We start from the raw sequence: 15,145 nt of genomic DNA on the forward strand, positions 1-15,145 counted from the left end.
ACCCCCACAAGAAAGGACGTGTTTCATTCAGTCTGAGCCTTTTCTCTCCACTTTCAGCTGAGTTCCTCTGGCAGGAATTCAAGGTTTGGGAGCGGCACATTCCACATCCTGGGATTTAGCTCTACCATAAATGGTAAGCTCGCATATAACACGGTGACGTACCGGCAGGCAGACATCCCTAAAACAAACACTGGAACTCATCTGAGAGGAGCGAGAACGTGAGGAGGGATCACTCTGCTCTGCTTTCAAAGAATTACATGACGTGGAAAGTTCAGCATTATTCATAAGAAAAACTTTTGACCTCAGACAAAGTAATGCTTTGATAGTGGAGATGCGCCCACCCATTGTTTAGTTTATTAGGGAATTACATCTACATGGAGCCAACCAAAATGACATCAGACATAATGGGCTACAATCTGACAAAGGAAATCCATTAGTAGACATAAAAAAGCACAGATTTCTCACTCTCATTCAACTGGAGTCCTGTCTTTCTGTAGCTTGTTTTTTTGAACAGCTGAAATTAACATCCAGGCTGGATCCTCAAAATGCAGTTTCAACCTACTGTCAACAATACTTTGAGTTTGGAGTTGATATGCCAGTCTAACTTTGAATATACAGGGTTTTTAAATAAGCAATGACACACAGGTGTGCTGATATGAAAATAATAGGTGATAAAGTAACGACGTGAATGTGCATGGCCCTGAGGAAGTTTTATTTTCAGTTTAAAGGCATAGGCTGACACTAACTTATATTATTCTTAAATCACCAAATCTCATGATAAGACCAAAACTAACAATGAATGACTCTGTCTCTGAATACTTTCTAACTATTCTCCCCTGTCTGTGGCATCCAGCCCCAAGCCATTTCATCCCACTGAATACATAAATATATATAAAACAGGACACATATGTCACTTCAGATTTTAAATAATCATTTTCCTAAAACATTTGGGCCCTGTAATTTTTTATTATACATCACTCAAACAGGAGTAAAAAATACATTTGTTCAGGACTATTTTCAGACACTGCTCTACAGCAGTTTATTATAAGTAATAAACTACCGGGCCCATGTTCAACCTGTCGAGGTAATATGTCACTCAGTGCAATGGTGTGGCTCACTGATGTGTTTTAATCGTCTTTGGACATGACTGGAGCTCTGAGGAATAAGATGTATTAGGCTGTGGCTACACAAACAATACCAGGATCAATTCACAGTTGTTTTTTGTCTTTTCATGGGATCTGTTAACAATAAGAAAAATAAAGCATGTTGCCAGTCCTAGCTTTTAACAGCATTTTTTTTAGAATCTGTGAGAATTAGTGAATGCAACACATTTTTTCCTACTTTCGCGTACCCACTGCGGAGTGATACATCTTCTTGATACGCGATCTTTGATCTCTCACTTATCAGCGAGGAAACTTCAAAATCTATTCGTCCGACTGCAACCTGAGGGTCCGCCCTCCTCTAACGCTGCAGCCCGGCTCCGACTCCTGGCTATCGATCACGGCACATGTCGTGTGCTGTTGGAGGTGGTCTGGTGATCTGACACAGCTCTTTAAACACAAGTTAACTACAGTCGGCCTCGTCTAAAAAACTCAACATTAACGACATGCCTGTGCGGGTGGTAATGCAGGGTCCCGGACCCTGGGGATTCAGGCTGGTCGGGGGAAAGGACTTCGAGCAGCCCCTGGCTATTTCCCGGGTAAGTTTTACTTTGCTGCATTGTTAACAAGTGGTGTAACCGCACCTGGGCTTGTCCCGACGAAACTTTCTCCTCTTTTCCTCTTCACTGGACTTCGCCGTCAACAGACAAACAGAAAGCGAGTTAACGTTGGCTCCTGTTTAAAACAGGCGACCGTTACTGGCCAGAAGCTGCGCTGGGCTCTCTTTAATGCAGCTAACGTTAGCCGTTAACCGTTACAGTGTCGGGTCGTCTCACCTGCCGGAGCTTCACTCAGACATTTTTACATCCAAACGTGGTGGTTTGTGAACGAGAAATAATTATGAATATCATTTTCATCATATCATCACTGTAGCTTTTATCGCAACCTTACAGGTTAAAAAGGTGAGAACAACTGTCGAAATATACCAGTATGTCATCACACCCAGACTTTTATATGAACTTGGGCTCTCATATCTTATCTCTCAAAGTCACAACTTCAAATTAAAAGCATCATATGCCGGGGAATTTTTAAACCTTTATTTTGACATCCCTCAGTGTCGATAAACCCCTAAGCTCCTCTTTACTTTGTGTTTCTGTTACTTCACCTTCACCACAGCATTGTACACATCAATACAAAGCTTTGTCAGACAGTATTACACAGGTTTACAGTGTGACACTCCTGTGGTGATAGTAATAAACCAGAATATGACTTTTCATTGTGTACTTTTGCCTAAGTGGAGGCTGTTGCTCCTGTTGTAAATGTTGTTACAGTCGTTGGTCCACTCCACCCATGGAAAAGTGATTAGGAATTCCTGGACTGTGCCGTAGTCTTCCTCTGCTTCCAGGGAAGCCTTTATCTTCACTGGAGAGGCTGCCCTGGAGCCAGTGCTCAGCCTGAGCCACTGGCTGAAAACACCTCCCTGCAAGTGTTTACTGTAATTAAAGAAATGTGTCCATGAGGGTCAGGAGTTAAATGGAGTAGTGGCAGTTAACTCTGACTGGATAAGAAGCTCTTATGTACTTGACTTTAAATAAGATTTGTGTTTCACATCTGTAAGAAGTTATTTAATGCTAGCGTGGCATTCGTTTTTTTAAAGAATCTCTCAGGACTAAATATTTTAAAAAGGGTGTTAAAGCACATATATAATGACTTTGACTGCAAAAAGACAAAATCTTATGTCAAACTAATTTACAGCCCCAAAGGTTGTTGCTTTTTATAAATTAAGCCTCCTGTGTTGCAGGTCACCCCTGGCAGTAAAGCAGCCCAGGCCAACCTGTGTATCGGAGACATGATCCTGTCGATCGATGGAGAGCCGACAGAGAACATGACTCACTTGGAGGCCCAGAACAAGATCAAGGGCTGCATAGATGAGATGGTGCTCTCCATAGACAGGTAGGAGGTGGCAACGTATGCCAGTCTGATGTGTATAGCCGCAGGCCTGAAAAACACAGAGCAATATGAGACAGCTCACCCGCAGTCCAGGTGTTCAGGAAGCAATGTTATGTTTATTCATGCTTTTTTAAAGGGCAAGTCTGTCTTTGGTTTTCCTGAAATCCTTAGTTTGTGATGTGTATGTTTGCTAAGCTTTGTTGTAATTCTGTGTCATGTTAGTGCATTACATCATAACTCTCTGGTAGAGGATGATTTCAAGCTGCAGGGATGTTGAAACGGAGTCAACAGGCAGGTCGAAGCAGATGTGTCTGTTCAAATTAAGAGAACATCAGTTGACTGTGAGGTGGGGCAAACCGCCGAGGAAGCCAAGCAAAAGAATATAACTACAAGAGCGAGCTCTGTCGCATTCAAATACACTGGTATATTATCGTGTTCATGTGCAGCTACACAAGAAAACACCCAGAAATGGAAAAAGAAATTCAGGCACGTTACTTTTAAACTCACTATGTGTATAATTATTGTGATTATAGCATCTTTTTTCCTTGTCCTCTGTTCCTCAGATCAGAAACTAAACTGTGGTCGCCGCTTTCATCCGAGGAAGGGAAGACACATCCGTACAAGATGAATCTTGCATCAGAGCCACGGGTGTGTGTCACCATCAAAGCTGAATGTAGGACTTGAGCTTTTAAAGTTGCTCCCCCAGCTCTGTTATTTAAATTAAAATCAGGGGAAATCCCAATTACAGGTATCTGTAGAGTTTCTGGAAGTCTGCACATTCCTTTCCCACCACACCCGCAAAGGCTTGTGGGTTTTTTTTTTTTGTTTTTTTTTGTTTTTTTACAGTGCCAATGATGAAGTCATTGTTTACTCCCCAACAGGAGGTTTCCTAGGAGACGGTAGTTTATCAGCCAAGCTCTGACGCAAGCCTCAGTTCCTGTCCGCTGAGTGGAAAGTTGAGGCCGAAGTGTGAATTCATGTAGGAAGCAGTGTGATGTGTCGCAGCCTCTGTGTGTTTCACGAGTCACAGATGTTACGCATTTTTCTCACACACACAATAACATATGTTTCAAGCACTTGTCTGGCGTCTGTCACTTTGATGTCTCTACTTTTTGATACGTTTAAACCACTGTATCATTGTTTTTAAGCTGTTCTAACACTGGTCCATGCAAGTATTGTCAGTGTCTTTTTGTGCGTTTACTTGCTTGCAGAGACTCTGGGGTGTTCTGTAATTTAGATGTCAGACACTTGAAGCATGAGCTGTATTTGGAGGCATTTCCATGTTTCCACTGTGAAGCATGCACTAGATTTGGTGGTATTTATGTGCCCACTTTGATGGCATGCCAGTGTCATGATGCATTCACTGGTCAGCTATAATTCAGGCAGAGTCCTGTCATACATTATGATGAATAATGAGTGACTTTGTATCAAATTAGAAGCGGCGAATTAAGAAGAAAATGATGTTTTCAGTTGAACAAACCTTTTTTCAACCAAGTTGCTGCAACATTATTGAATTTTACTGAAATGGCTGAAAGCTAGTAGTCAGTGTGTGTTTCCAAATGTTGAGCAATATTCATAACCCACATGATATCAACTGCATGTTTGTACATGTGCAAAAGGTTAAAACCACCACTGCATTGAGTGTGCACAACGTGTGTTGCATGTGTCAGACAAAGTGCAAGTTATTTTCACAAATACCTGCACTCACTACCTTTTTACTTTGTTACTCACAAAAAGTTTTAACAGAACATCTTTACTCTCATTTTCACAGGAAGTGAAACACATCGGCTCGACCCACAACAGGAGTGCACTGCCGTTCACTGGTTTCGGCTCCAAAGTTGTGACCAACCAGTACAACAGCCCGTCTGGTCTGTACTCCTCAGAGAACATCAAGGACTTCAACTCAGCTGTGGACGAAGTTAAGACCATGGCTGCGCCCAGTGAGCCCAACGAAAAGTAAGATAAACCTGAATTGATAGCACTTAAGTCCAGTTCAAGTGAAGACTGGGTCCCAAGAGGGTCTAGAATAAGTCAAGACAGACCACAGAGCTTTTTGAATCATGGAAACACTGGAAAGCCAATTACTGCTCGGCCCCTACTCTGTGCAGACTTTCAGTGACACAGTTTGACTCCAGGTTGAAACATGTAATGTGATTTTTACAAGTTAGCTGTATTTCAGAAATACTTTCTTTGCATTTGTGACCCAGTGAGCATACTGCATGACTCTTACCCATCTCAGTTTAACTCTAGTTTGTTCAGTAGCTAATTCATGTACTTAGTTAAGATTGAGTCTGTGTCATTATCCAGAGAGAAGTTTAATGACCTGCCCTAGAGGTTGCTTAGATGCTTTAGCTTAATGTTCCATTTAGCTCATTTGTTATTGTGGTTTATTGCTTACGATCCACAGTGCATTTTGTTTAAACAATTCCTGACAGATGTATCTACTATTATATAACATTTATTTTATAATTTTTAACTTTAACATTGAAGCTGCATTTTTTTCACTGTACTGCCTCATCATCAAGTTCTTATGTTAAAATGTAAAAGAAAGAATAACAATAACAACCTAAGAATATTTTTTTTATTGATTGATACCTTCACCCATAGGTCACTGATTGATTGGCTTCTAACTGCTGGAATAAGATGATTCTCATTAATTTTTGATCAGTTTACACAGCAAAAATTGAATGTGCAAGATTTAGGCGAGCTCCCAGAAGACTGGGCAATAAATGTCTTCCGAAATGATTAGTAATGTGGATTTGATGGCCAAGCTAGTAGAGATGTTCAGAGTTCACGCCAGGAAAAGACAACGATACAACACTATATTAAACTGTATCACAATATTCAGGAAAACAAAATCCAGGCAATATTGTGTCTCAGCTTTTCCCAGGTTTTATCATCTCTTAGACGTTTACAGCCTTTATGTATCAACACAAGAGATCATGAAAAGATTAAGTGTTTGCTGTCAGTTTGCTGCTGACATTTTTGGATCCTGGGCTCGTGCAGACAAACTGAAGTCAGCACTCTTGCTTTGCAGAGCTCCATCAGATCCATCAATGACGGGCAAGCGGCCGCCAGTGGCAGCAGATTCAGAGGTTTACAAGATGCTGCAGGAGAACCAGGAGTCTGATGAGCCTCCTCGACAGTCGGCTTCATTCAAGGTGCTTCAGGAGATTCTTGAGACAGGTACGGCCCCTGATTATTACTCACAGCTCCCACAAGGGCTGATTAAGGAGTTCTCTTTTATACTGTGTGGCTTTAGGGGAACAAATTATCTGTCACTTTTAATTAGAGACCAGATTTCATGGGTTTTTCTTTCCTGATGACTCATTGCTTAAAATGACAAAGTAGAACCAAAACTGTGTGTGGAACCAGTGAAACCTCAAAGTATGCTAAGACTTTTGGTCTTTGTGATGTTTGTAGGTGACTCTGATAAACCATCAGGATTCAGGAGCGTGAAAGCACCCACAACAAAGATCGGATCATCGGTGGGAAATGCAGAGAAGCTGCCCGTCTGTGACAAATGTGGATCTGGGATTGTGTAAGTGTTTTATGATTCCTCAGTATTGATGTGTTACATGTGGTGTGTTTTATATGCACTGCACATAGGAAGTATGTTGGAATTGGAACCCAGACCTCCATTTCATTGGTTCACCTGAACTGTCATGAGAGTCAATGATGTTTGATGATGCCATTTGTCTTGTTTAGTGTTTTCTCACTTGGAAAACTTCCACCTGGTGGCAAAATGTTGTGTTGCAACACAAAGGGCCCCAGAGTGTTGTTGTCTTTGTTAGGAGTTTGTCTCCTCCCTGTGGCTGAATTTAGTAAAAACCTCCAGATGAACCTCAGTCACAGCTGTTTTCATGAAGGTTTTTTTTACCCCCTCCTACCTCAAAATTAACTTTAATTAGTCGATTTTTCACAGTTAATATTTTCAGTATCACCTTTTCTTGATTTGAGTGGACTCAGTATCCCTAAAATGCTCAGTCTAGTTAAACCCACTGACTGACTTTGGGGATGGTTATTCACCCAAAAGTTTCCAAAGTTCAGCAATCAAACAAACTTTAGTTGTTAGAGATTTAAAATGTAATAATAATAATAAAAAGAAGAAAGTGCGAAATACCAACAATTCTGTTTTACGTAATATTGATTCAGCCATTTGTCTTGTTAGACATTGTACCATGGAATCGTTTCATTATTTGTAAAATCTGCCCTTTTTAAAAGTATGAAAGTGAACTTAATCATTGCTACATGTTGTGTAAATTGTATGACATGTCTGTACCAGCAAGATATGCTGGTTCAGGTTATGACTCCCTATAGACCACATACAGTTATCTTTAATAGTCAGCACTGTATGAGAATCTGAATGGGATGTGACATAAGGATGGTCTCATGTGAGGCTCCCCCATAGCTTAGCTAACCGTCAACCACCAAGTGAGAGGCTGTGTTTGCTGCATCTCTCTCTACTGTCTCTGTAGTAAAAGCATAAACATGCTCCTTCTTTATCTAGACGACAGTCACCACAAGTCCAAAGTCGGATCTATTAACAAGTGTTTTTCCCAGTTTGATGTGGAAGAACTTGACTGTGTGGCGTCGAGCCCTGACATCAACCCCACCCTGCACCTTTGGATCAGTGGTGTAGTCTACTTTGTTTCAGTGGGTGTACTGTAGATTGGCTAGTCAGCCAGCAGCTGCTGTTTAAGATCAGACATCCCTCCATGGGTGACTGAGAAGCTGTATGTGTCACCAGGGACAGAGCTGAGTCACCGATACTGTCCCCCATTCAGCCCTGTATCTCGACAGCCTGATGTTGATTCTGATATTCTGATAGCCACAGTGAGACAGAGACAGGATAGTCAGGGAGAGAGGGGGTGACATGCAGCAAAATGCCACAGGATGGATTTGAACCTGCACCGCTGAGGTTAGAACAGATCTTTAATGATATGTACTCTACCTGGTGAGCCACCGCGACATCATACTGTAAGCCATATGTGTAGAAGGCTACCACTGACGCTGATGTATGTCTGTCTCACAGCACACAGACCTCATTAGGCTACTGCAGCATCAGTTTTGATGCAAGAAATTGCTGAAGTAGAAGTTCTGTCACAAAACTATGTTGTTTCGTATCCTTGGGTATTTTTAAGTGGTTATACGGAAATTCTGGAGCTTTCTCAGTGGGTATATGGTGTAAATCTGCACCACAGCTTTGGGACATATGGAAACAGCCACTGCAAGTGAGGCCTTTTCACCCAACATCAGTGTGTGACCTCACTAATGCCATGTGGTTGAAGGTGAACAAACCTCCGCAGCCAGGTTCAGAAATCTGGTGGGAAAGCTAAACAGAAGAGTGGAGGCTGTTACATCAGCAGATTAATGCCCATGGTTTTAGAACGACATGTTCAACAATCACACGTGGGTCTAACGTTGAAGTGTCCAAATAGATTTGGCATGTAGTACAGTCACATATGAAGAAGAGACGTTTGTGTACATCAAGCTTAACATGATCTCTACATCTACTCTTCAGGGGGATGGTGGTGAAGCTGAGGGACAAGTTCCGTCACCCCGAGTGCTACACCTGCACAGACTGCGACGTCAACCTAAAACAGAAGGGACATTTCTTTGTGGAGGACCAGATTTATTGTGAGAAGCACGCACGGGAGCGAGTGACTCCACCTGAGGGCTACGACGTGGTCACAGTCTTCCCCAAGTAGAGCGCTCATGGAGCTCAGCCTCGGGACTGCACACCACTGTAGGACACCATGACGTCACAACATTTAACTCATGCTACTCCTGAGACTATAAGATGTTCGCTTTCTGCTTCAGTACAGTCACTGGTAGGCAGGACAGTAAAGAACAACATGTTTTTAAATGTTGATTTGCACATTAATTTTGGCTTCTACAAAAAGAAAATTAACAAACAACTATGAGATGATGACATCTTTTCTCTCCCTAAAAACTGTTTTCTATTTCAGCTGTGTTTAATGTTTGTCTGTACATTTTCATTCTGTTCTTTTGAATCATGGAAACAATGGAAAGCCAAACTCCTTCCATCCCCAACAGACCACATGTTTTCTACAGTTTTATTAAATAAATAGACCTACTTTTATTCAGCAACATAGTTTAAAAACACATTTGAATATCACAGCCAAATAAATATTTTAGCTTAAACCAGTCCTCTTGTCTTCCTAAATCATTGATTGTGCTTCACAGTCTTTTAGTGACATTGTGTGTGATTGTAAGAATGAATATAATGTGAGGCCAGCATGAGCATGGAAGCACTTTTCAACGCAAACAACTTCAACTGTTAGTTATGGCTTACTTTATGTAGAAAATGCTGTTGCGCTGCTCTGTATGGGCAGGTTTCTGTCCAATTAGAGAGCGCAATCAGTGACGTCAGTACAGATGATTTGCACCTGCTGTGACGTCACTGATCAGCCGCAACAGGTAGAAAAGTTTTCCATGCTTTGCGGAGCAGCGCAGTAGCAGTTTTCCTCTCTATACAGAAACATGGACATTATCAGAAATCAATAGTGCCACATATGAGTGAAACTGTCACCACGCAGTGACCTGAAATAAAAGGAGACTGGAATAGTGTTGAATTCACCACTTGTGCCGGTTTTAATGTTCATCTCATGAACTGAGGTGTCAGAGTTTCTCGGGTCAAATTCAGCTGACGTCACGTAGCCAGACTCCGCAGAGGAGACGCTCGCCGGGCTCCTCAGGTCTGAGGCCAGCGGCAGGTAGTCCGCCGCCTGTCCGTGCTGGTCGGCCATGCGCAGAGTCTCGGTCAGAGCCCAGATGTAGTTGTGGGCAAAGCGCAGAGTTTCGATCTTGGTGAGCTTGGCGTCGTCGGGCAGCGCCGGCAGGATGCTCCTGAGCGCGTCCAGAGCGGAGTTCAGGTTGTGCATCCGGTGGCGCTCCCTGTCGTTTGCCTTCATCCTGCGCCGGCCCCGCTGCCCGGAGCGCTCACACCTGGCTCTGTGTTTTGACGGGAGTTTATGAAGAAAAGTTTCCTCTGCAGTGTCACCAGCTTCAGTCACGGAGCCGCGGAGCGTCGCTGAGTCTCTGGATGTGCGCACTGTAGGAGACATCCTGCGCAATGAAAAGATGCTCATTTATCAAGTTATCATCAAGCTCTTATAAGAGTTTTTTTTTTTTTACAAGTCTGCAATGAGAAAACAACAACAAATAGCCTTTTTTAATGGGTCATTAAATGAGGCTTTGTGATGTCATGTGTCCTAATTTTTTCCTTCAGCCTCTAACACGTTTATAAATCTGCCACAGTGTTGAGGTGAATTTATTTATTTCCACTGCAGGTTTTTACCTCTTTAAATGATGTAAGTGATAAAAGGAGGCAGAATAAACACATAACTGCAACTACCACCTAGAAAAACTGTGGAAAAGTTCTGATAGATTCAACTTGAGAGGGATGGATATATTTGCACTTACTTCTACTCGTGCCAGGTGATGTCCGGATAAAGAGACAGCTCGTCGTCCTTGTTAATCCTCTCCTGCAGCAGACAGTGTACATGGGCAGCTGACAGTGAGGGATGGATGCGCATCTCTGTCATTTTATATGGCCTTTATCTTATCTTTTTGCGCGGTGGAAGCCTGAATCAACAGCGCCTGTCAAGTGGCCAATCAGCTTCCAGGCAGCGGGTCCTTCACCCTCCCTCTCTCATTCTTCACACTACTGTATTTCTTTGTGTATTCTTTGTAATGTTCAATTGAATATATGTGTAGTAAAAAAAAAATGCCATCAAAATACAGTCTATATAATAATCATGTTTTACAGTCTGAGTGAGATTTCACTTATTTTTCTCGCAGAATATCAACAATCAAACACCAACTCAGAAATCTAACAGCCTGTTTTTAAAATACTGGAGGCAATATTGTAAAATGAGACACGATACACGATTACTGCCTTCTCTGGGCTGTGGCTCAGAGGATTATTTTTTTTTTTATGATGAATAGTCTCACTTAGCATATAAAAAGTTCTAATAACATCTTGTCAGTCATCCAACCACTGCTCCACCTAACATTGGCAGTGGCATCTTGGTAAAAACACACCAGGTCCAGTGTTTCTAACACACAATCCAGAGAAACAAAAAAGATTCTTTTTACGCATAGAAAAATCTTTATCCAAACCAAACACTGTGAACACTATATCATTATATTACATAGAGGAGTGTAGATGGTGATTATCCAATTCCATCGGAGGCTCTGAAGGCTGCAGCGCGTTGTCATGATTGTTATAATGTGTCTGTGACAATAAAGTTTGAAAATAAACGTCCAAATTAGGCTGTTATTGTTTTTGATGTACAAAACCTTATGAAAATAGCAACTATTTGGTATCTTAACTTAATTTTATTATTATTATTTTTCTAGAATGGGAATATTTGTGAAGTACGAGGTTGCAGTTTGCTCTTGCAGATGTTATCAGCTCTCTGCCCTTGAGTTGTTGGCTGTCCTACTCGTGATGCCACATTTTACGCACTCAGAATACTGGCACGTGCCGTGCAGGGCACACAGTGGTCATGGTAACGTGGAGAAGTGGCTTCTGGGATCAACTTCAGGTGCATCCCAGCACTGAAAGCTGGCGTGAAAACAACAGCACCTGCACGATTATTTGCAAATAAATTGTTTAGAATGAAATGTGGAGTTGCGTTTCTTTGATTATGTGCGCTTATCACACGAGCTGGCGAGGTTGGCATTAAAGAACTTTGAACTGCTGCAGAGGGGTTTTCACTCGAGAACTGCCCAAAGCTTTTTCAAGGAACGACTCGTCTCTGTGTTAAATCAGAAAATCCTGCTTATATCAAAGAAAATATTTATTTTTAAAGCCAAACATATTTGGACAAACGTTTGCTTACTGCGTTAGAGCGCAAAGCTTCGGTATTTGGACAAAGACAATTACGCATGGGGCCACCTAACAAAGAGGATCTGACAGGGTGAAACCTGTTGTGCGAACTGATAATACAAAGGCTCCTGTTGTGTGTCACAACAATAAAAGCTCGATTTCTTCTTTAATGTGAGCCTGTATCTGTGCGCCATGACATCTCCAAAAACATGTCCACTATCGCCACAACTCAGTGGCGCATTACAAGTTTATAATGTAACTTTACTTTTAAAGTACTTAAGATGAGTAAACTGTGTCGGCAACATGCAGACACGTTTCAGCCCTGGTGAGGGGGAGAGGGGGAGTGTGGCAGAGCTCAAACATGATTTACAATTGCCAACAAAGGATCACAAAAAGCTCTCCTTAACTTTCTGTCTAAATATGTGTTTTGGGAACAATCTGATAACCATATGCTTTCAATAAACTGGACAAATACACTAGTGAGATAGGAGATGGTGCCTTGCTGTTATAAAAGGCACGAAAAGTCTAAAGTAAACTGAATATTACCACTTTACAAATAATCATTGATGCCAAATCCATATTCGGATATCGTGGACAGGTGTGGGTTTGAAGTTGTCAGTCTCTCTCCTTGATTTTTATCAGTGTGCTGTAGTGTCCTGCTTGTTATGCAAAGTATAGGCAAACATAAGCGCCCAGTTGCTGTGGAAATAGCAGATATCGGAGCAGACTTGGTACGAAAAGTGATTTAACAATATTTAACAATAAACTGAGTAAGCTTCAGAGCAGGTGATACCTGCCCGGTTCTCCTGATTAATACTTCCTCTACTACTTCACTTTACAGTCTCTTTTGCTTATTTATTAAACGAAATCTATTTATTATTATTTTAGCAAACAGAGGTACCAGGTGGGGCTTTATTTTCGTCTTCAGCTTTTTGTTTGAAGGACGTTTTGAGGGGGGCAATCAAAGTCCAACAACTCGCTGACCAGATTGTTGTCATCCCAAACTAGCAGCGCAGCCATTCAATGTGCCCCCCTCCTCTTGTTCTCTCTGGCAAAGAGCTGCTGGGAGAGAAAAAAGAAAAAGGAAACTTCTTCAAGAAAGGAAAAACATCTTTAAAACATTTAATTGCAACCCGGATGCCATATGTACACCTCTTGTGAAACCCCTCAACAATGTGACTGCCTTTTAGAAAGTATGGAGTGCGCCTTTGGAGACGTGTGCGCTTTTGGAGAGGTGCGCGCGTCGTGACCAGAATGACCCCGAGCACACTTATGACAAGACGTAATTCACTTTTAATGTGCTTTGGAGTTTCCTTTCACAGGCAAAGCATTGTACCTCTCACCTCAGCTTTTGAAGACAGTGTACACCAATTACAGTGGAATAGCTGTCCTTTGGAGGCAGTTTGTCTTTTTGTAAAGACTGAGGGTTTGAAGAACGAATAGGGCTGTGGCTGCAAGTCGCCCGCTTTCACCCCCTAAACTAATGCAGAATGTACCTTCTGTCTTCTGACAGGTTGTTTACAAAGCTGAATTTAGCATTTATCAGTGGCTCTTGTGGATAAAAAGAACAAATGGGCATTTTCTGTAAATGGATGAAGTCCTCAGATGAAATCCCACATTAAAACTTCTATAAATGTGTAAGTTAGCCAAAAAGAAGAAGCTCATATAACAAGAGGTCTTTCTTGTGGGGCTTTTTTGTTTGTTTGTTTTGAGAGTTTGTCTGAAGTGACATCAGTAGATATGAACATAAAAAGAGACTTGGTTACAGTTGAGCATCACCATCTTATTTCATTTTTCAGTACTCTGCACTGACACCGAGTGAACCCAACATAAACGACCACTGACTGCTAAGAATTCATCCACAGGTTATTTTAACTGTAATTTTAAACCCAGAGGACACACTGCAATCTTTCTCACAACTCTGGCAAATCAGAGTAAACGCTGAAAACATTGGAAGAATTGGTTGTTTGCGGAAGAGTGGGAGCCTTTGTATTAAAATCACAAGCAATTGTATTTAGCTGAAATGTACAAATTTTGAAAAAAAAAAAGTAACAAATAAAGAACTTAATTTAGTTTTTCCCCTCTGTACCACAGGCTGAGCTGACTGACTATCAGTCATTGTCAAAAATATTGGTCCATGCATTTTTTATTATTATTTGATGAAGTTCTTTGGTAGTTTGTCATATAGGAATATTTACACTTTTTGTGGTGGGTCAAACTGCTGTATTAATATCAAAAACGTATATGCATTATAAAAGTAGAGAATCTGTCTTAGGTAGAAATAAGACTCGTGTCTGCAGCATCTTTGTCTTTAGCACAGTGTTATTGCAGTGCCCCTGCTCGGCTGCTCTGAGGCGCTGTTTTCACTCCTAAATAAAAAACAACATTTCACGTCATTAAAGTAATACTAATTGATGCCTTCACGTAATGTAGGAAATGCGGAAACTATAATTAGGATAAAGGTGAATTGTGAATGCCACGGAGTTATCACCGTTTTCAAAATTCAGAACATCACATATTCATGGCTGTCATTTCAATCATCCATGTTTTTTACGCAACAGCACTTGGTTTGTCAATAAACATCAATTTCACATGAAAGAGTAGCTCAGACGTAGTAGGTCTATACCATAAGATACATCATATTCATTGCTATACTTTTTTCCCAGTAAAACTATATATCACTGAATGATAATTTTGAATTTGTTGGATACATTTAGGATCTAAGTATTACTGTAGCCTATGGATTGAAAAGAAAATGTCCTACTTCCTAGGCTAAATAAACCATTTCAGAAGAGTAGGATTATGAGAAAAAAAACCAAACCAAAACAAAACAAACAAAATCCCATGACCACAAAGATTTAAATCGTTCTACTCTTCTTAGCTTATAAAAAAGTTGAGAAATTGAATTTAAAGATCAAATAATTATTTAGAAATAAGTATATAAAGGACTTGGTCTAATGACCTCTGTTTATACTGTATTTGTTATTACTATCCTGATTGATCGATTTGACTGGTCTGGTAATCGTAAGTTACGATGAGTCTTTGAACGCAACATCAGCTCTCTGCTAACCCATCCAGTTGTGAGCGTACAAAGCTGCGCTGCGCCGCTTTCTCAAACGGGGGATCTACAGGCGCCGCGGCGCCTCACGAACAACAGGCTATCGCGCACTAAGCCCCATCCACAGCAGGTCAGGTCTGCACATGCGCAGGCGGCGCGCATCTACTGCAGGCCGCT

At 41.3% G+C, this 15,145-nt stretch overlaps 1 protein-coding gene across 1 annotated transcript; it reads left to right on the forward strand.

The window, feature by feature from the left end:
- Nucleotides 1-1,429: 1,429 nt before the first annotated feature.
- pdlim1 (PDZ and LIM domain 1 (elfin)) lies at nt 1,430-9,222 on the forward strand. The gene is made up of 7 exons (XM_071481395.1): nt 1,430-1,699; nt 2,902-3,053; nt 3,614-3,698; nt 4,822-5,006; nt 6,088-6,236; nt 6,474-6,591; nt 8,575-9,222. Exons 1-7 carry the CDS (start codon nt 1,607-1,609, stop codon nt 8,759-8,761), a joined length of 969 nt encoding a protein of 322 aa, XP_071337496.1. The 5' UTR covers nt 1,430-1,606; the 3' UTR covers nt 8,762-9,222.
- Nucleotides 9,223-15,145: the final 5,923 nt, after the last annotated feature.

The sequence above is a fragment of the Trachinotus anak genome, unplaced genomic scaffold (genome assembly GCF_046630095.1).
Source record: "Trachinotus anak isolate AG129_WGS33_773 ecotype Australia unplaced genomic scaffold, CSIRO_AGI_Tana_v1 ptg000007l, whole genome shotgun sequence".
NCBI classification, from domain to species: Eukaryota; Metazoa; Chordata; class Actinopteri; order Carangiformes; family Carangidae; genus Trachinotus; species Trachinotus anak.